The sequence below is a fragment of the Stegodyphus dumicola genome, chromosome 3 (genome assembly GCF_044657685.1).
Source record: "Stegodyphus dumicola isolate Sdum_Otavi_A_Nest chromosome 3, ASM4465768v1".
In the NCBI taxonomy this organism is placed as follows: Eukaryota; Metazoa; Arthropoda; class Arachnida; order Araneae; family Eresidae; genus Stegodyphus; species Stegodyphus dumicola.
Genome location: NC_140770.1, coordinates 130935173 through 130958822, shown reverse-complemented (window position 1 = coordinate 130958822; position 23650 = coordinate 130935173). Strand labels below are relative to the sequence as shown.

Here is a 23650-nt window from a genome sequence, read left to right as displayed (position 1 = left end):
TATGAGAAATTACATTTCAGAAAGCCGGTAGGATACCACCTTCAAAGGGATTATCTAAAAAAGAAAATACCCCAAGGATTATACGGATAAAATGTTACGCACTTAAGATGAATTTGCCGCTGTGCGACTTTTATGTTTCTGCATTTTTCTCTAGGCGTTCTTGCTTCAAGAGAATCATCCTTCTGTTACCTGTATTCTGGTATTCTGCAGATTATTTTACGTCCAGAGAAGCATCCTTCTGCCCCCTGTGATGCGTGATCTGTGTTTCCATCGAAAGTTCGTCGTTCATCAAATGTGCTCTTACCGTTAACCTACTTTTGAGGATGGAAATAGTTCCTTACGTCTACGCCGTTCTGTGTTGCTCTCGAGAGCTTTGTGCTTGTGTGGTGATTGATCGTGTTTTGCGAAAATCTAATTAAGAGTGCACAAAAATGTGTATTTTCGTGTCGATTTCATAACTCGTATTCTCGTCACAATAAGTCAGACAGGAGCAATTAGTAAAAAGATTGGCGATGCAAATGATATTATTATTATTGAATTATAATTACTGATTTAATAATAGTGTTTTTATTTTGAAAATTTTAAAAAGTATTATTTTGGTATAAATGTATTTTAAATTTGGTATTTAAAGGATGTATTTTGGTTTTAATATTGTTTTGGGAAAATTTAAAGAGTATTATTTTTGAGTTAGTTTTATTTATGAAAGTAGTTTTATTTATGAAAGTATTATTAAGAGAATAATGGCTAAGGAAAACATCTCTGATCCTGATGATTCATTAAGGGCAGCTAGCGCTGAACCTGAAACAAGTATAATTAATTCCCTTTGACGCGCAGAATGATATGGATATAAATTCATGGCTTGAGTACTTTAACAAAACTCATTTAGATAAAGATGGAACGTGGAAGCTTAATAATGTAGCTCGATATCTAAAAGGTAATGCATTTAGCGTATATGTCAAAAACTGCCATAAAATTACTAAATATGTGGAATTAGTCCAAATTTTAAAGGAAAATTTTTTCGACCCCACTTTAACTACGTTTGGTGATTTTCCCAATTACAAGTACAATAATAATAGAGTGACAAAATATGTTAAAAACCTAGCAAAATGTGTGTTGGAAGTTAAATTTTGTTTTGTTATCATTAATAAGAGAAAAATAGAGTGACAAAATATGTTAAAAACCTAACAAAATCTGTATTTTCAACAAGAGTATAAGATCTCTAGTATCGTGACATAAAATCTCAAATGTTTTCAGTGCCAATGCTAATCCATAATTCTAGCGCTAATTAAATGATCCGGAGATCTCCAAAGACCAGTAAAAGACTGAAGATGAGCCTGAATGACAACTCTAATGATTGTACGGACTCATACACAAACTGTGAATGGCATGCCCTAAGATATAAACTTACAAATTCAGTTATATTACTATTTCCTATTGCCGCGTAGCTAACCAGCAATATGTTATTAATGCTTTATTTGTTCTGCACTTAGTTACTATATTATAATTTCATTAATCATTTATTATATTTTATATACTGTATTAATTATATTCAAATATTTTATGTCATATTATGTAAACATTTTGTGTGCCTTGAGGTAAATCCAATCAGTTTTCCTACTCACTTAATTTCCTAACAACTAAATTTTCTGCTCTCACTATCTGGACTGTCTTGGATCGACGGCCGCGACTGCAAGCCTTTTTAGATGGGGGGGGGGGATAATCTGTAATGATATTTTTAAATCAATTGATTAAATTAAATTCTATTAATATTGCTTAATAATGTGTTGGCGATTCTCTACCTAAATTGCATCCCCGTTCCTAAATTTTGGCGAAATCCTTTCTTTAGTATAAAATATATTAACCTGTTGGCGCCCGCCAAATCGCCAAACTCCTAAATCTGTCATATTACATAAAGTCCTTAAGAACACTCCTGATGAGAAGATAGCGTCACCTCGTGATTTCAATTAATATCGCTGATTGGGTGAGCCTCGTGACGCACACATATGTATAAATTGGGCTTCTGCTCAAGGTACGAGGAGAACGCTTGTGAGATGGATGCTAAAATAAACCTACCACTTTATATTCCAAAATTTGTCTCATTCCTGTTGCCCCGGCTGCACAAAACAAATAATGTATGAGAAATTACATTTCATATATATTAAATTTTTTTTCAAAGTTAAAAAAAAAATTCGTAATTTAGTCCTAGAACTACAGACAACTAACATATATATCAAGAAGAAAAAGAAGCCATTTTCATTTTAGTTGATAACCCTAATATGAATTAATTATATGAAAGGAAACCAGCACAAAAAACATGTACTTGTCATAAATAGAAAATTAGGAAATTGGTTTTTAACATAATTATTTTAGAAACACAAATGCTATGAATAAAGAATTTTCCAAGTGATCTTCTATACATTATATAAGTTAAATAAAAACACTAAATGTCAGTAACTGCGTGGGCAGCTTTAATTAGAAAAAAATTATCTTTCTTGTCATTTAGTGATTGTGATTTAAAACTTATACTTTTGCTAAAAACATAAATAAATAAAAAAAGCAAATAAAGTGCAGTAAATATTGGTTACGCAATTTCTTGGATATTTTTTTTAGCTGTATTACGCACCAGTTAACGCCCTCGCACGAAGTAGCAGAACTGAGAACTGGTTTTGGAAAGGCGAAAAAAGGGAATTGGCAGCTCGACGAGAGAACGGAGGAGAAAAAAGAAGAAAAGTCTGGAGGTAATAAAATGGTAGATGGTGATGAAGACATCTATAAGTTTATTCTGAGAAGTAAATAAATTCATGTACTACGAGTTTATTACGAGAAATACATAATTTCGACAACTCTTGGAGGAAAAACAAGTCAGGAGCTCTGAAACCCTTTCTCTGTAATATTAAACTCCCAAGAAAATATGCTAAGCCCTTAACTGTCAAAAAGGACCGATTTTTATAAGCTTTAATTTAGTTCGTTTATGGTGTCTCTCTGTGGCTGGAATTTTGCGATCGGTTTTCAGTCTATTTCCTGATAAGTTCTCGAGTTCAAATTTTGTGCATACACTACTAGTCGGTGACAATGCAATATGGTGGAGGAATTTTTGTAAAATTCAATGTAATTTTCGTTTAATGTTTAAATGATTTTTACCCGTATTCATATGTGAATATATGTATATATATATCACATATATTTCATATGTAATATGATAATATGAAATATATGTGATTCATGGAATGTTTGTGTTTTGTTTTCAAAAGAAGTGTTTTGTAATTATATATATTCACACACACACATATATATATAGCGTTTGTTCTTTCTACTTTACTTTAAATTATATATATATATATTTATATATATAAGTATATAAGATTATATATCGTATATAAGATTGAAATGATAAGGACAGTTGAAAATTAAAAATAGCTAAAGCTTTAAAGTACATTTGATGCAGCTAATTCCAAAGTTTACAAGTAACACCAAGTAAAAACAACTACACTAAATGAAAGCAGTTAAATTTTACGAAAAAAAAAAAAAAAAAAAAAAAAGAACTACTTAAAAATATATATATTCACATATATTTCACAATTCATATAATTTTTCACACACAGTTTAACGAGCAAACTAAACATACCAGAATTTTACTGCTTCCACCATCGAATAGAGAGGGTAAAAAAATTTTTTTTTCTCAATGAAACTTACATGAAAATTGTAATTTCATTTCTGAATTTTTGACCAATTTTTGAAAATCGCTCTATTTTTAGACGTTCATGATTATCAGGTATAAAGTTTCGAAATTTTCAGAGATTATGAAAACAAACTTTTTGCTCTTTTAAAAAAAAAAAAAAAAAAAAAAAAATTAATTGAGCCATTCTCTACATTTTTTAAATAATGTATTGCAGTCTGATGCACGCGGGAGGGAAAAAAAATGTTTTTTGCGGACAAACTGCTTTAGAGTTTGCCATCTGGAGCACTTAATGATGAATTGCTATATTCGGTTTTTCCTTTTAGCTTTAAGTAAAATACTTGTTATAACACTGTTTTTACATCCAATTTTCCAAACTGTATATTCAAAACGATTTCTTCATTCGCTGAACGACGTTCAATTATTTTTCTTTATTTCATAATTTTCTTATAATTTATTGCTTTTATATATATTATTATAAATTTTTTCAACAATGATTAAAAACTTCAACCTTAATAACGTGTAATTGAAAATAAAGAACAGAAAATAAGATAAAATTAAAAGAAAAGTATTTTTATACAATAAGCTTTTATTCAAAATAGACATGATAATTAATGCACTAAGAGGATAAAAATAATTTGTCGTATAGTTTAATGGGAATAATAGATTAAATAACTTTATTTACATAATTCATCAACAATTTTAAACCACAAGTAATAAAAGCGTAGGATGCCTAAATAACGAAATTTATTAATTTAATTACATTTTCAAATGTGTAAGCCATTATATTTTTTAATTTATCATGGGCGCCCACTCTCGCTTTCATTATTCGAAATATAAAATTGTAGATGAATTCTGAAAGTTACTTAATTTGTTATTCCCATTAAATTACAAATTATTTTTCTCTTAAGTGTATTAATTATCGTAACCCTTTTAAATAACAGCTTATTGCATAAAACATTTTTTTTTCTAAATCTTATTAATGTGAAGCTGAGCTAGTTTGTATCGAGAACTGAAACTCCGAGAAGTAAACGTTTAAGTGTGCATGAGAAAGTAAGTAATACGACAATACCGACTGCGGAAATGTGTGTTACAATACAGGCTATGGAAATGCATTATAAAATTTACAAAATAACTGGCATGAGTCTTACAAAAGTTGTACAGTTAAGAGAATTAGATGTTTATGGATAAATTTGAAAATGTGTTTTATTTCTAGACAGTAATAATCATCTATTTCAATTTGCATGCCCGATATACATGGAACAAACTACAAATAACTCTCATTCAATCAGCCAGTTCACGAGGATTTGAATTCAGATCGAAACTATTAGTATGCAGTGGTTTTATCTGCTCGATGGAAATCTAATTAGTAAGCTGCATTTTATACTGGATACGCCGTATTACTTTCTCAGAAAGAAATATTTAATATACTGTCTTCTGAAATTCAGTTATATTCGATTGTAATGTCATTCTCTTTCCAATTCGCTTTAACCTCTGAATCTGATTACTTCATGTGTAAAATTTTTGACTTTATGTGTAAGATTTTTCTTTTTCCTAACCACGTGCCTTCGGGGCGTAACTTGAAAGCATGTCCAGTAGCATCGGAACAGTAGAAAGTCCGAAATTCAAATCCCGATGAGCGCATTACACATATTTCACATCTCCTGTTTTGATACAACTAATGACTCTACAAATGCATTAATAATTTTTTTAATGCAACACAAGAATAATAGGTAAGAGAATTGGTAACAAACCTCCTCATTTGCCATTGCTGATTCAACATCGTCAAGAATTTTCCATTCAACATAATCTTTCACGTTCATTACAGATGAAGAAGCTGTAGTTTCTTGTGTCTCGTTTACGAGAGTAAGTTTTTTGGTTAAAGGCAGGAGCTGGTCAAGGCTGAATGAGAGTTTCAGATCTGATTTTGGCGTAGTATCGATTACTTCTGTATGTATAAGTGCATCGGAAGAAAATAAAATATCATGATCGATTCTTAATCCTTCTTCATCGCTGTAAAATCCCAACTAAAAGAAAAATAATTCAAAAGATTAATAAATACCACTTTTATAAAATATGCAAAAAACACATAATATTTTTACAATTTACCTGCAATTGTAACATATTGAACTCAGTTAAAATTTCAATAAAAAAACTTCCCAATTAAATATGGAAACCTAAAATTCATATTAACCTACTATAATGATTATTAAACACAAATATTTAAATGCTTTATTATCAAATGACTGTGATCAACTATTTCATAGGGAATGTTAAACAAGCACTAGGGTCAGAAAGCTAAAAAAATTAGGGAAAATCAATAAAAAATGAGGAGGAAAATTCGAGCATAAATTTTGAATTCCTTGTACGAAGTAAAAAGGAAGTATTGTAATCGCGAAAAGTTTCAGGCAGATATTTCAACGAAAATATCCATTTTGACCGCTATCGAATGCAATTTAACGATGTTTTTGTGCGATATCTGTCCGTAAGGGCAGAATAAAAAACTCTTTTCTTCCAAAAAAATTATAAAATTGCTTTAAAAGGAATTCTGAAGAGAATTTTTCGTGGTGTCTGTACGTACGAATGTATTTCGCGTAACTCAAAAACGAGTAGCCTCAGAACGTTGAACTTTTGTATATAGGACTGCTATATACAAAAGCAATTGGCCGCACCAAATGTGTATAAATATATTTATATATATATCCACTCTGTTACCCAGCTCAGTGATCTCAGTTTCTTTACTCTTAAATGTTTGTAAATTGTGCATTTTTTGCTTTAAAAATTATTGATTTATGTTTTTCTTATCTTTCCGTTAAGAGTTTTATGCCATTAAGAAATCTGCAAGCAATATTTGTAGAATTATCAACAATTTAAAGGCTGTTTAAGTGCGGTTAAGCCTAATTTTTAAATAACATGGCGGACATGTTTGTTTACATTTGATACAGCAGAATAGTAGATTTGTTGCCACTCTAGAGAGACTAAGCTTCGCAACAACAAAGATAACGCCTTCATTTATTATTGCGAATTAAATCATGCTTAATCCTTTCTGGAATTTTTCGAGGAAATAAGTGTTTAAGATTTACTTCAAAATTTTTAATATAGATATTTTGAGTTATGTATTTTTTGTCTTGTCGGGAAGTGAGAACTGAATAAATTGAATGAGAAATACCGAATCGTCTGTGAAAAACTGTTTCTTTTTTGTTTTGTTTGCTTAATTGCTTTTATACATCGTTTTAGCTTTATTATAGTATTTGAATAGAACATGTGGCAACGATTAGATAATTCTTCAAATGATATAAATTTTGTGCATTCTGAGTTATAATATGAACGAAATATAACGCTGTTAAGTGAACCTACGCTAGAGTATCGCTATGGTAAACAAATATAGCGAATTTTAAAGAGTGCATTTATTCTGTTGTGGTTTATGCGCTATCGGCGAAGTAGATTTAATTCAATCCGATAAGTTAAAGTGGGGGGGGGGGAAAGGCGTATAATTTAATACTCAGTACAAGGAAGTCATGTGGTGTATACACCAGAATTTTTACTTTTTAGCTTTACGCATCGTTTTCACCACACAGAGTTCAACTTACGCCACATAGAGTTCACAACGTCTTCACTTACGCCACATAAAGTTTAGCAACAAAATCACAAAATTCTTAAAGCTGCTTAGCAACATAAGTCCTAATATATTTAAGTTAAGTAGTAAGTGTTGGCATACATTTCTATATTTTTTCAGTCTTTTCTTGTTTCATCATTTTTATTAGTAAGATAGCTAATACTTTTCCTTTGTCTTTTTATTATTAACCTTCTGTGCTTTATTTATTAAATATCACGTTCTTCGTAGTTACGTCACATAAAATTCAATTCAATAGCAAAATCACAAAATATTAATAAATATTTATCTTTAGAATTTCTGACAGTCAGGATCGCGCGCTAGAGATAAAAAGTGTTTTATTTCGAATAGTATTGTCACTGCTCACTTTTAGATCGTTGAATTTGTTAATCAAAAATTCATAAAAGTTTTACAAAATATGAAATAAATAATGAAGCAAATTCAAAATTCGGGCTTCCAGGTGCCTAGGTTTGGATGGAGGACTACGTTATTGAAAATTTGATGGCTTCAGAGATACCGTTGTTTTACATACATAGATGTATAGATATATGCGGATTCTTCATTATTTAATTTCTTTAAAAATAATGCAGAGCGATAATATTTTCGTGCAACAATTTGAAAAGTAATTCGTCGTTTACACTGAACTGACGCAAAATCCAATTTCGAGACTAACACCTTTCGGACTAATAAGTGTTATTACTAAGTTACTATTCTTCCCAAGAGATGGCAGCACTGATGGAATTCTCATTGTTTCGCAGCTATGCGATTAAAACCAGCAATAATGATTTTAAAACAACTGGTACAGAAATTGTTGAAAAGAACCACGAATCCGAAATGTTCGTTGAAATTAAAAAAATGTTTTTCTGATAAACAATTAAATATTCTCTAAATCTTTCTTTCCACATTTACGTTAAAATACGCAGTCAAAAGCAAAATTTAATTCCATTATTTATTAAGAAAATTAATTTTTGATTCTGATAATTATACAATCGCTAAATTGTAGACAAAAATGGTAATTTAGATTCAAATCTAGTTCTCAAAGATGCAATACTTCTGTTATATGCTAAAAATTTTACTTATTGAAAGCTTAGAAAGGGTATTAAAAATTAAAGTTGCATTTTTATGCCTTTTTCAAAATGTAATTCAAGAATGCACTTGTAGCGCCATCTATTTCTCCTCTTGTTAACTATCGACTATGACATTTTCGTTCTTTGCTTTTCATAAATTAAATTTAAGAAAGGTGCTTATTTAATTTTTCTGATATTAAATTAGAAAAGCTTTAGCTTGCTAAAGAAAATTAAAGTAATTAAAATAATGATTCCTTCGTCTAATTCTGAAATATTATGCAATTTTGTTTAATATAATGAACTTTTCTTATTTTAAAATTGCTAGAATACCTCATGAGATTTACCTAAATTAGACTAAGATTTACAAGAAGCATAAATTAGAAAATATTCCTTTTAATGTAATTTATTCAGTTTTTAATACCTTGTACGAAGTAAAGGAAGTAATGTAATCCCAATAAACTTTCATATTACATATTTCAATGGAAATATCCATTTTGACCACTGCCGTTTGATCTATCTATCCATTTGATTATTATTATTATTATTATTATTTTTGCTGACATCTGTACCACGTAAAGAATAAAGGACTCTTTTTCCAAAACGGATTGTAAAATGGATTCAAAAGTGATTTTTTTCGTGACTTTTCTACGTATGTTCGTATATATCGCGCATTATTCAAAAGGAATTAGCTGTAGAAGTTGAAAATTTAATACATAGGATGCTATAACATCTAGTTGCGCTCCTGCTTTATTTCATTGCAATGAGCAGTCCTAATACCTATCCCTTACCCGGCCTTTATTTTCGCAATCGTTTGTCGTAGTCATATACTTCCAACTACAGAAATGTTTTAAATGATGAAAATATTCATGTTTTGGAAACGTCAATTTTTTTTTAAAGCTAATTTTGGACAAATAACGAAATCTTAACTTTCATGCGGTCTCCCGTTCCTATACTTTCCTATACTTGTATTTAGGAGAATTTTACATCCATTAAGAAAAAATAAAATTATGACGCCTGTACCAAAATAATCGACCGGAATATTTAATTTCAAAATTTGCAACTTTTGATGCCATTTTCAACTTGCCTCGAGAAATCTGTTATTCAAGTTACAATAATTCGTGAAAATAAGTTTAAATGAACTGCAGGAAAATATTTGTATAATTTAATAGGTCATACAAGGAAATCATGTGTCCGCATCAGATTTTTTTTTTTTTTTTTTTTTTTTTTTTTTATTTTGAATTTTTGGAAATTAAATAAAATTGTAGTTCGTCTGCCATAACTGTTTATCTTAAAATCGTTTCGGGTGTTAAATTGGTATTTGAATAGGTGACCGAATTAAATTTTTCTTTATTTTTTTATTGCTTAAAACGTGATAAGCAACTCATTTTCTTCACTAACCATCGAAGCATATCAGACACATTTAATAAATCTTGTCTAGTCTATTTTCGGTCACTATCCATGTCCTATGTTCCGTAACAGTGTTATCTACATCCTTCCTGCTCACTGGATATGATTTCGTGTTCTTTCTGAGAAATAATTATATCTTCAGAGAAGTAGCGTAGCGTAGAAGGGGGGAACCGCACTCCGGGCGAAACCTCTATCATTGAATTAATATTAAGGAGACGAGAGGACGACTCCGCAAAAACAGTGAAGCTGAAAACACCCGCAACAATATTTTGCCCAACAACTATCTCCTACTGCGCAAAGTAGGTGCCTGTCATAACTATTTTCATTACCATTCATTTAGATTCCTGTTCGAACATTAAATCCAGAGGTAAATGATAATTCAGCTTCATATTTGACATGAATTTATTTACACGTATACACATTTCGTATCCATGAATTTATTTACATGTAATACAATGGTTTTTTACAAGCATAATTATCAGGCACACGCCTTCCGGTACTATTAGGCTTAATACATCCGTTCTTCCTAAACTGAAGTTAGGTTATCGAAACTCTTTCAGAGGCAGGATGCTCGGAGCGCCATCTAACGGTGGAAGCTATCAGTTCATAACAATGCTCACTATTCTCCATAAACTCTTGTCTTTTAAAAAACACAATTGCTTCCGTATCTAAAAATATTTTAAATTCTCTGATTTCGTTCGTTGTCGGTGTTTATGGCTTTAAACGGCAGATCAGCAAGTATCAACTTTCCAGAGTATAGACCAGGGGCTTTAAACTCGGGGAATCCCTCCTTGGAAGAAATTTTATAGGTTTCTTTGGGAGGAGAATGCGGTAATTCTTTTATTTAGCTGTTAAATATTTAGTTTTAATTTGTGAATATAAAAAAAAAAAACGACTTTTATACAAGTTTTGGTATTTATCAATATTTTCTACACTTTTTGTTTTTTAATTTATAAAATACGTTAAAAAGTCATCCAAGTATAGATAAATATGTGTATTTAATATTGAAGTTTTGAAAAGGAGGGGAGAATGATCTTCTAACAATGGTGATAGGGATGCAAAAAGGTTGAGAACTCCTGGTATAGATAAATGTATTATGTATTAGTACTAGCGCATTTTTTATAGCTTAAATTAAAAAAATTAGTTAAACTTAAATTAGTTATACGATAGATGATCTGACAACAATTTATTTCTGTCTGTTGATACTGGTGACAACTGATCATCTAGTCACATCGAAAATTTATTATAGATTTTCTGTTAACGCATAACATTCATTAATTGATTTATTTAATAAATCGAATGTAATAAGTATGCAGGACTCTCCTTAGTTTTACTAATCAGTTATTTTAATTTTAGTATCTTTTCTGAATTCTCTTATTTCCCCTCGCATTTCCTTACCAGGATGTAAATTAAGTAATCAAACGAGAGTATATAAAATGTTGAAACGAAAAGATTAGCCTGAGCGTGAATTCGCTGTTGAGGCGCACGTTTACTATTTTGTCCTCTAGCTGTTAATCTTAGTAGCGGTTACGTATTCTGGCCGTCTAGTTAGTATATCGCCGATATAGGTGTCTGAGTCAGCCTGTTAGATTTAAATTAAATTATATAGTTTAGCACTACACCTTAACCTTTTGAATTACTGTTAAAATTACCTTTGAGTTCTCACCACTAGGAGTTGGTGCTGTTTTACGCAAGCAAATCCGTGATTTTCTGTTAAACTAAATTAAAGAGTAATTAATAAATTAAGGTTAATTAAAGGGCTTTTATACTTTTCCCTGTTGTGTTCATTTTCATGCCTGTGACAGAAGTCGCCAGGTTTTGACACTGAGATCCAGTCACATTGCATGATAGCAAAGGAAGTTAGATCTTATAAGTAATTTATCGAAACTAAATAAATTGAAGTAATAGGTATCATTTATGTGGTCCGCTGTCTTGGGATGAATTGCTTTGAAAAAATTACCGCTCTAAGAAAAATATTATAATCTTTGAATTTGCGATAGAAAACCTAAATAGTAATAAATGATAGTAATAACAATGACCCGATTATAATAATAATAATTTAATTTTTTATTTGTTATAGCATCTAACAATGAACAGGAAAAAGAAAATGAGGCTTCGTACCGAAATAAAAGAAAAGCCAAAGAAGAAAATAATAATAATACTAATAATAAATGAAGAAGCTGTCCTAGAATATGTCAGTTTAAAACTTCACGTCGGATAAAATTCTTCAGATACTATTGCCGCTGAAAACCAAGAAGCTAAAGTAGTGCAAGAACGTGACACTGATGTCCTGGTACTTGTAATTAATTCTTTGAGTTTGTCAGTGCTTCATGTGCTTCTCCTGTTGCAGATGCGAAGATTTCTGCACCAGATAAAATTCCAGTATCATCTGTTCAGTTGGAATCTACAGCAGCATTAGCTTTGAGACTGAGATTGATAAAGCATTGGACATTGGCTTCTACGCAGTCCAGGGCCTTAGATGATATTGAAAAATGGCTTGAATATGCAGGTGAAAACATAAGATAGCTACTTGTTCAGCGAGGTCTGAACGTTGTACAGCAAACCTTAGCTTCGAGAGTGTTAATAATGTCGCAATCAGACACGGAACCAAAAGGAACGACCAAAATGAACCAAAAGGAATACCAAAAGGAACGACGAGGCGGCTAACGTTAAGGATGGTTTTACCGAATATTAACTGACAGTAAAAAGCGCTACATACTTGGATGGCTTATTCTCCTTCTTAAGCATTATTATTTTGCTTTTGCTTTCGTTTGCTTGGTAACATAACCACACAGAACGAATCAAAGTTTTGCGTCAGTCTTTCAAAAACACGTTCCATGTTAAAAGTGTTAAAGGATGTTTTAGACTAGGCTTCAAAAGATTCAGATGACAGAAATGCATGAAAGTTCGAGGGATTCGAATGACCCATTCTTAAAAAATTGCTGAGAATGTGGAATGAAAGAACAAATTACTACATGACAGAGGTACCTCAAAAAATAACAATTGAATATTGAATTAGAGAAAGGGTTTAAGTAACAGATATACGTCAGAAACAGCAACTAAATGGAACAGCTCCATGACAGATATGTGCAAAAAATTATAACCGGATACTGAAGAAAAGAAAATATTGCTATATGATAGTTGTGCGTCAGAAATAGCACCTGAGTGTTGAATGAATGAAAACATTGCAACATGACAGTTTCACATCAAAAATAGCAATTGAATATACAATGAAAGAAAAAATTGCTACACAACAGATACGTCAAAAATGTCAATTTCGTATGGAATGAAATAAAATATTACTACATTGTAGCATGATAAATAAACATCAAAATTTACAACTGAATATGGAATGAAAGAAAACACTACTAAACAACAGATACGTCAAAAATTGCAGCTGCATATGGAATGAAATAAAATATTGCTACATGATAGGGTTATAGATAAATGTCAAAATTTGCAACTGAATGTGGAATTGCTACACAACAGATACGCCACAAATTGCAACTACATATGGAATGAAATAAAATATTGCTACATGATAGCATTATAAATGAACATCAGAACTTGCAACTGAATATGGACTGAAAGAAAAATTGCTACACAATAGATACGTCACAAATTGCAACTGTATATGGAATGAAATAAAATATTGCTTCATGGTAGCATGATAAATAAACGTCAGAATTTGCAGCTGAATATGAAATGAAAGAAAAAATTACTACACAACAGATACGTCACAAACTGCAACTGCATATGGAATGAAACAGAATATTGCTACATGATAGCATGATAGATAAAGACCAGAATTTGCAATTGAATATAGAATGAGATGAAAAACTGCTCCATAATAGATATATATTAAAAACAGAAAACGAATATGGAACAAGAAAAAAATTGCTACATGAAAGATGGACGTCAAAAATAGGAATTGAATATCGGATGAAAGAAAAAAATTGCTAAGCTGCACATTAAGCAACTGTATATAGAATGAAAGAAAAATTACTGTAGGACAGATAACACGTCAAACATAGAAAATGAATATGGACTAAAAGAAAAACTGCTAACGAAAGATATACGTCAAAAATAGGTACTGAAAATGATATAAATGAAAAAATTGTTACATGAAAGGTGTAAGACAAAAATAGGAAATAAATATGGAATGAAAGAAAAAAACTGTACGTGATAGATACAGCTCAGAAATAACAACTGAATATCGAACGAAAGAAAAAAATTCTTCTAAAATGCCATCTAGTATGGAACGGTTCCATGATAGATATTGTCAGAACTAGCAACAGAAAATATGAATGAAAGCAAACATTGCTGCATGGGAGATATGCATCAAAATTAGCAACTAAATACTTAAAATCTAGGACTGACAGATTAGTCAAAATTAGCAACTAAATACTTAAAATCTAGGACTGACAGATTAGTCAAAATTAGCAATTGAATATTGATTGAAAAAGACATTGCTACAAGACAGATGAAAGTCAAAAATTGTAACTGAATCTAATATGAAGAAAAAACTGCTACATGACAAACGTATGGTAAAAATAGCCACTGAATATGTTTTGCAAGAAAAAATTGCATCATGTTAAATATGCTCAAAAATCGAACTGAATGTACAGTGAAAGAAAAAATAAATATTTTCTCTGCTTGCTCGAAAAAGAGGATCTCCATGTTCTTATAAAAGATCTTATATAAAATCTTTTATAGAAGTTCTATAAAATGAGTCAATCGGCAGCTAAATCAAACGAGCTTATACAGCTTATGGAGCTACTGTGTTTCAGTAAACCGCATTTTAAGTTTATGTGTCAGTAAACTGCATTTAAAACAGACTTTAAATACAGTTTACTGAATATCAAACAATTTTGCTAGTTACAAATATGAATTAACAAGAATCCACTGCACATTAGACTTTTTTATTTCACTGAAGAAATCTTCAGATTGAGTAAAATGTGGATTTAAATTCTGCCTGTCCCATTATATGGAAAGAGAAAAAGGATTAGCGGAAATATACCAAATCTAATTTACCGGAATGTTCAAAACGTACACCTTTACCAATTGTCCACAGTGCAAATTTTCCTGTTTGATAAATTTCCTCGTCTAGTAGACAAAGAAAGAGGTCATGGCATCACAGAAAGAAAGGTTACATTAAATATGAATAAATAATGGAAACTATAGGAATAGATCTCAAGTAATTGTTGTTCTACACGACATTCGAAAACTCGGTTTCAGTTGTTTGAACAGGTGGAATAGCAGGAAAATGTTGCACAAGGCCAAGTAAATAATACGACTCAATTCTTTTTCAAAGTCAAACTTCTGTTAAAAAGAATCTAATGTAGCTAACATATAATTAATAAATAACAATGAATATGCAATATAGTTCTACCTCAAAAGGAATTCCAATTAGGAGAAACACAAAATCCAGAAATCTTTTAGAAAAGTGTGCTTAAAAAATATCCTTTACTGTAATTTTTTGTTGTGAAAGTAGATATAAATTTCGTCAGATTAAAAGAGGAAATTATAAAAAGTGATTTATAGTTAAGTTTCTTTAAGTTTCAATTATTATTTTAGTCACCAGAGTCAAAAAACTCTAACTAAGGATAAGACATTTTAGTGTGTTATTTTTAACATTTCACCTTATTTCAGTCACTTCGTTTCACATTTTTCTATTCATTTTGCTTTTTCAGTTCACTTTGCAAATCCATTCAGGTTTTTGAAAATTAGTCGTAAAGTTAATTTTTACAAATCTGCATTTCAAAAGACAGTCGTTGAGGATCCCTTTTGCTTTCAAAAGCAAACTATTCCACTATGATACTTATTCATTGATTTTTCTTTCTCCAGAAGGGAAAATATTCTGCCCTCAAGGAGAAAAGATATTTTAGAAATATTATGCAAAAAAATATTTTTCCTCAATAAAGCAGGAGTCTCTCCCGAAATGCAAAGAGATTTTCTACAACTCACTATCGATGTAAGGTTGAATCTTGCGTGAATTTGAATTTCAAATGACGCTCATTCTTTCCTAGACATTCTTCATATCTATTTTGTCATATTACGACTACTCGTAGTGTACTCATGTAACACCTTAAACATATACTAGCTATTTCTGTGTGTATCATTTTTTACAGAGGTAAATATACTTATTTTTTTAGACTTTTTAGAAGCACCAACCTGAATTCTTACCCTTACATAATATAGTGAGAGAACCAAAGAATAAGTAAACAAATAAAAATTGGAAAATTCTCAAATTCATTGGTAATCGTCAACAACTTTCCTAAGTTAGAATTTTGTGTGAGCGAGATCAACATTGTTTATCATATTTACTTGTGAATTGTGTTGTACTGCAAACTATGCAAGTTTATTAAAATTAAATTTATTAAATTATACATTTCATTCGATCTGAATTGGGTACGATATTGTTCAAGGTATATATATGTACGAAATATACGAAAAATAGAAATATGGAGATATACTGTGTAAAATTCATTTTTTCAGTGTACTGAAATATAACAGCAATCAGTCGCACTGCAGGTATTTCTGAAGTTATATCTTTTGGCAGTATCGTAAGATGTTACCTCTAGATCTTTAAAGATTTAGACATATTTTTAAACGCACGCTATAAATCGGGTATGAATTTTGAGCTTTTAGCCAATCGGCCCATATTGTCATTAGTTGGTGATACCATGCCGATGAACTAAGATTTAAATCTCGAAAAAGGCATAGACGTTTGTGAGAATGTTTCTTTAAGATGATATACTTAAAATCCGTGAATTCGAAAGTCTGATTTTATGGTCGTAAAGGAAAAGACCACCCTACAATCAGATTCTTTCCCAAGGAACACTCACGAATAAAATTGGGATGGAGATGACAAGCTCTGTTGTCATTCCTAGTACTCAAAACCTATGACCAACGAAAAGAACATCCACAAATCCATTCATGATTTAGCATAAGACTTTTCATATCCCGGACGTGAGGCTATGCAACCACAGCAATAACTCATCTTTTCATAAAAAGTCACCAAAGAGAAAGGGAAAGGAAATTCTGCCCATGCTCAATTAAAGCATACAATATGAAATTCTGGTCGTTTAGGATCAAATGGGAATTTTTTTCTGACAGCTTGGAAACAGATAATGGTATTTACACATTCATTGGAAATGCACTGGAATTGAAGAAGGTTATACTGGCATTCTTTTACGAAGCAGAAAACAAAATTATACCACAAGGATACGTTAAACCATGAATATTAAATAGGAAGCTATGCAAACAGCAATTTATAACAAAATTATAACACAAAGATACGTTAAAGGAAGCTATGTAAGCAGCAGTTTATAACAAAATTATACCCCACGGACACGTTAAACCATGGACATTAATAGGAAGCTATGAAAGCAGCAATTTATAACAAAATTATACCACAAAGATACGTTAAACCTTGGATATTAATAGGAAGCTATGTAAGCAGCAGTTTATAACAAAATTATACCACAAGGATAAGATAAACCATGGATATTAATAGGAAGCTATGCAAGCAGCAATTTATTTAAAATAGAAGAGATACCTTAATTGCTTAATGCAAGCAGCAGTTTATTTAAAACAGAAGATATCCCTTAAAGGGGACATTTTGTTTTTCTCTTATAGCAAAAGAATGTCAGAATTAACTTCATAGAGACATTAGGTATTTTGGACGCAGGCAAGATGAAAAATTAACAACGCCTTCGTCGGTAATCGAACCACCGAATACCATGTAAGATTCAACCTCTGGAATACCGGCCCAGTGTGCAAACCACTACACCACGAAGGCACGCTAGGAAAGAGGGAGAAATACCTTATAACGTCAAAAACTCTCTTTGTGAATGAAAGCAAGCATAAGAGTTTTAATTATACTTCTCTGAGCCATTCGTCAGATTATTCAAAAAATACTTTTTCTTAATAGTTGTCAATTCAGGGAAAGTAGTTTTTCTTAATGGTTCCTTAATACAATATTGGTAATTATGTGAGACGGTCAACAGTACTCATAAATTCTATATAATTTCGAATATCTTGTATAATAGGGACATATCTTCTGAAAACTGTACCTTTCTAATTTTAAAAATGTATTAATCTTGGGAGTAAGTAAACAATTGTCCACTTACTGTACATAGCAGACAAGTTTCTTTTTATCCTCTTCTGTTATATTTCGTTTTTAAATTTATTTGCTGTTCATGCTGTGAACATTGTTCATATATTTTTTACATTATCTCTATATAAAAAAGTTAAATAAAGTTTAGTGATGTTAATGAGCAATTTTTATGAAGATGGATGACGCATTAAGTGGCAGACCCCCAGATTAACAATTTATATGAACTAACTACACCGGAATAATGATAGAGTTCATATTTCAGGCTCATGGCCACACGTAAAGTATAATCAAAACTTAGTGAACATGCTAAAAATTTAGTAAACGTTATGTACAAACCACTATATATTAACAATATACCTCCATTATATCTCCATCGTTTGTAAATCCTCGTAGTCCGTATCGGATTGTAGTTAACGATCCTGTCTCATCGAATTTCAGCCTCATGGTTTGAGTCTCTGATGTGACTATTTGATCTAAGCCGGTAGCTGCCCTTGCTACATAAGAACTTAAACTCCTCTTCAAGTAAAGCAAGCAGTCAGTGCCTCGTCGGCAAGAACGCTTTTGGACGGCCTTCAGAGCAGCTGCCAGAGTATGTACAGCTTTAACTGTGGATGACACATCGGCGGGAAGTCCAATAATCCTTGAAATGTTGCTGCTTGACACAGTTGGCGTCATAACTAAAACAGAAAATTCAGAATGAAATGCATTTCAGCAATAGGCAACAATTTCATTTTAAGGCAACTTTATCAAATTTTAATGGACTCACCTTCCTAGTATTGGAATTATTTTATTGGCAAGCCATCTAAGGGTATGTTAAGTGTGGTTTGTGAGAGTTGACGAAGGAGAAACTTTAGGATAATTTACTTGGCAGAATGCTCTTGCAATAGGTACAGCAATCGTGATTTCAAACAAAACGTACTGATTTTTTCAATGGACCACTTAACAGAAAAGTCCAACGAAGTGATACTTTGTGATAAAATATCTTAGGTACAGATGTGAAAGTACAAGTAATATAAAAATAGGCCGTAACAATTATGTCATACATCTTCAAATCATAATTAGTGCAGTTTTTGTTACTCACGCAAATTCTACCTATATAGTAGATATCTTTATACTATATATATCTATGTAGTAGATATCTTTAAATATTTCTAGATATCTTTAAATGCACCTAAACTATACAGTATATAGAACGCACCTATGGGGGATTTTTAGGAAGCGGTTTGGTTAGAGCTTTTAGGGACACAGACTAACTGCTAATTAGTTTAGTTTAGAGACTGCTCGGCTAAGAGTAAAATATTTTCAAAAAAGTTTCTTCCCTTCGCCTTTTAGTTCATTTTGAAATTCCTAATTCGTGAAGACAAGTTTGTTTTCAAAGTTATTCTTGAATAGACCAATCCGTTTCTTTGTTTTATACTGAACTTTAATTTCAGACTATATGAATCCTTAAGAGAAGGCTTTTCTTCTATTCAGTTTGGTTCTAATTTAATTCCAATTAAATTTGGTTTGATTAATAAAAGCACAAAAAGGGAAGCAGTGATAAACGTCTTTACGGAAGTAAATATAGTAGTAGCACTTTTATTTTTAGTAAACTATGTTCATAAATTTTTTATATTGAAAACATATTACTATAAACAATATCAAGAGAAATTACCATTTCCTGTCGTAGTATTTTCTTGAACAGAAAGGTATTCCATGAGGAGAGGATGGTGCTTGATGGTATCTTCTTCAAGTAGTTGTTGGAAATAGGTATCAAATTCTGGAATGGCCGAAGATTCTGGAGAAAGAAGCAGAACCTAAAATAAAATATGTTGTTTTGTTATATGGGAAAATTTTACACCGAATAAAGTATCAAATAAAGTAGCAAAATAAAATATTTACAGCGAAAACTATACAGAAGGATGTGAATATTAGTTTTACAAGTTCATTCAAAGTTATATGTTTCTTTCCAGACTTTTTAGGTGTATTTTTTCACAGTCTGAAGGATGAAGCGTCAGTTAAAATAAAAAGAAACATATACGATATGTTCATCTGCATGAATTCAACAAAGGTTATAGGGCAGCAGAGGCTTCAAGACAAATTTAGAGAGCATATGCTTGCTGAAAAAACAGTCCCAAAATGGATTGACAGAATCCGTGGTAGAAAGTATTCTGAACAATTTCCTATACTATGATCTTTCATCTTCTTTGATGAGGAATGTTTAGGTAACTTGATCCGTCTAGCTCCATATCAAAAAACCCACTGGCGAATTTATCTATTATGAGCAACTCCACCCTCTTCAAACGAACGTCAGAAAGAAAAGGCCAAATAAATGACATGCCGTAATCATCCATAAGGGTTACCAGGCTGGGTCAAACTTCAACACTCTGGGGTCATAGTTATCACCACTCGAACTACGAGGAGCAAAACAACTGTAATAACTTTTATCCAGCAGCTTTTAATCTCTCCGACGATATCAGCATAAACGGCCAACCAATTCTGAGGAACAGTAATAACCTTTTCACAGATGGCTCCAAAACTGAGAACGGCACGGGCAGCGCCTTCTGTAGACTGGAAAATGGAGTTGTAACATTCGAGTCGAAAAGGAAACTAGGCTTGACAACTCGGTATACCAAGTAGAGCTTCTAGCTATCAGTGCTGCAATTAGATATGCGAACACATGTCAACAGGAGAAATTCTCCATACTCAGTGATTCAGCATCAAGTCTGGCGGCTATCGCAAGTCAAAACAGCTGGAGTCCTTTGGTATACCGAATTCAGAAACAGCTTCTGACAATGCTTACTTCGCAAAGACCCACTTTAAAATGGGTTCCCGCTCACACAGGGATTCAAGGCAATGAAGCTTCTGACCTACTGGCCTAGCAGGCAGCGAACTGCAAGGATATATTAGAAAGACAAACTAAACTTCCTTGGTCTCATATTAAGCGAACAACTTTGACAAGTCTGCTACAAAATTGGCAAAGTAGATGGACAGGGGCAGAGGGTAGGACGAAGGACATTTCGCTTACTGCCAAAAGTTAACATGGAAATAAAGACCCACTGTGCTAGCTTAACACAGTTCTTGACAGGTCATGGACCATTCCCAGTATACCTGAACAGATTCAGACTTAGGGATACTCCTTTCTGCGAATGCGGAGAGGAAGGCGACACGGACCATTATTACTCCCATTGTGTACATACAAGAATCTGGCACTTGAAGAAACCATCGGACTGTGCCTAGGCAATGTGGACGTCTAACACACTCAAAAAAATAGAATAGCCCTTGATAAAATAGAGAAAATCTCAAGACACTACCTAAGCAGAAACAACCGTGAATAATATTATGTTTCAAATGCTCAGAACTTAAAGCAGATAACCAGAATAACGCTTAGTGCCTGCAGTTATCAATATGTAAAAACTGTTGTTAGTATGTAATATTCAACCTTGTTACTTTGGAGTCTTCCCCGCCATTTGGTTCATGTCCGTGGTGGTCGAAAGCCATCATAGAGGTGCACTCACTCACATGGAGAACTTCAGACCATATGCAGCAACATTGACAAAAGTTGTTATTTAAAAGCTGATTTGGGAGATTCTTTCACATCTGGTATATTCCCTAAATGTGGGTCCTAGAGATTATCATCTCTTGATGGTAATCTCTAAGATCTCTTCAGATCAATGTCGAATATACGCGTGGCAGATAGAAACAATGATCAGCTGTAAACATTTCTGGATTTTATGTATTAAAACATCCGAATTCTTATAGAAATGACATCCAAAAACTGTCAGATCATTGAAAAGAGATCGTGAACAATGCATAGGAATAACCAGTGACGCAACACTGATCAAAATGTAAGTGAAGTTATGTATCAAATCAATAAACGCAGAAGGAGGTGAAAAATCCGTAAAGCCTGGGGTTTGAAGTTGCAAGGATTTTCGTTTTTGTGGATTTCAGTTCATAAAAGAGAAATAGTTAGATTATATTTAAAATAAATAAATAAATAAAAATCTGATGTGTACACCACATGCCTTCCTCGTACGGAATATTAAATTATACGCATTTTTTCTTGAGTTTCATTTAAACTTATTGGATTGAATTAAATCTACTTCGCCGACAGCGCATAAACCACAATAGAATAAATGCATTCTTTAAAATTCATTCTAGTATTTGTTTACCATAGCGACACTCTGGCTCTAGATTCACTTAACAGTATTAATAATTACAAGTTATTATATAAGTTAACTGTTAGTTAACTTATATAATAATTATATAACGGAAACTAAGTATAATCCAATAATTATATAACAGTTAACTTATATATTTCGTTCATATTATAACTCATAATGCACAAAATTTATATCATTTAAAGAACAGAATTATCTAATCGTTGCCACATGTTCTATTCAAATACTATAATACAGCTGTATAAAAGAAATTAAGGAAACAAAACAAAAAAGAAACAGTTTTTCACAGACGATTGAGTATTTCTCATTTAATTAATTCAGTTCTCACTTCGCGAGAAGGCAAAAATACATAAAAACTCAAAATATCTATATTAAAAATTACGAAGTAAATCTTAAACACTTATTTCCTCGAAAAAATTCCAGAAAGAATTAAGCATGATTTAATTGGCAATAATAAATGAATGCGTTATCTTTGTTGTTTCGAAGTTAAGTCATTCTAGATTGGCAACAAATCCATTAGTCTCCTGTTTCAAATGTAAACATCAAAGGCCGCCATAAAAAAAGGCTTAGCGGCACTTAGACAACTTTAAAATTGTTGTTAATTCTAAAAATATTGCATACAGATTTACTAAAGGCATAAAAACCTTAACCGGAAGATAAAAACAACATAATACAATCATTTTTAAAGCAAAAAATGTACAATTTACAAACATATAAGAGTAAAGAAACTGAGATCACTGAGCCGGGTAACAGAGTGGATATATATATAAATATATTTATATACGTTTGGTGCAGCCGATTGCAACCAAAATACGAGGTGCACATCTACATGTTATAGTAGTCCTATATACAATATTTCAACGTTCTGAGGCTACTCGTTTTTGAGTTATGCGAGATGCGTACGTACGTACATACTTTCGTACAGACGCCGCGAAAAATTCTCTTCAGAATTAATTTAAAGCAGTTTTATAATTTTTTTGAAGGAAAAGAGTATTTTATTCTGTCCTTACGTACAGATATCACGCAAAAACATTTTTAAATTGCATTCGATAGCGGTCAAAATGGATATTTTCGTCGAAATATGCTGCCTGAAACTTTTCGCGTTTACAATACTTCCTTTTTACTTCGTACAAGGAAGTAAAAAACGAGACATATTAGACAATATAAATAAAATAAAAGCAATTAATTTCTTGATGTTTTGTAAATAAATATAAAATGAATGCATTTTAATTTTATATTTAAAGAAAACAAGCTTAAACGTATAAAAATTATAAATTATATTTGATATTTCTCAAGTTTTAGTTTGCAGCAGTTTCCTTTAAAATTCTAGGGAGTTCTAGTCTGAGCCCTCATTCTTGGCAAATTATATAGTCATTATTTCCTGCATACATATTTATTGTTCTAAATTCGTTTTCACCCCTTTTGTGTGTGTTTGTGTTATATTTGCAAGAAAGTCATGTTTATTTAGAATCTGACTGTCTCATGGGACAACGACAAAAAAGTATTACGTATACACCTAGTCAATATCAAGGAAAGGTAAATGATAAATGTATTGAATATATCAATAATAAAAGCTAACAATTCTGAAACTTAGTTGTCCAATGT

At 31.6% G+C, this 23650-nt stretch overlaps 1 protein-coding gene across 2 annotated transcripts in view; it reads right to left on the bottom strand.

Annotated features, from left to right (window-relative positions):
• Positions 1–23650, bottom strand: part of LOC118183048 (uncharacterized) — a 204291-nt gene that overhangs the window by 13763 nt on the left and 166878 nt on the right. For both annotated transcript variants that reach the window (XM_085813322.1, XM_085813323.1), the window contains 3 exons: positions 19540–19681; positions 18243–18562; positions 5431–5703 (listed from right to left, as the gene is read on the bottom strand). In XM_085813322.1, coding sequence (XP_085669448.1) covers positions 5431–5703; positions 18243–18562; positions 19540–19681 — 735 coding nt within the window. The remainder of the gene's footprint in view (positions 1–5430; positions 5704–18242; positions 18563–19539; positions 19682–23650) is intronic.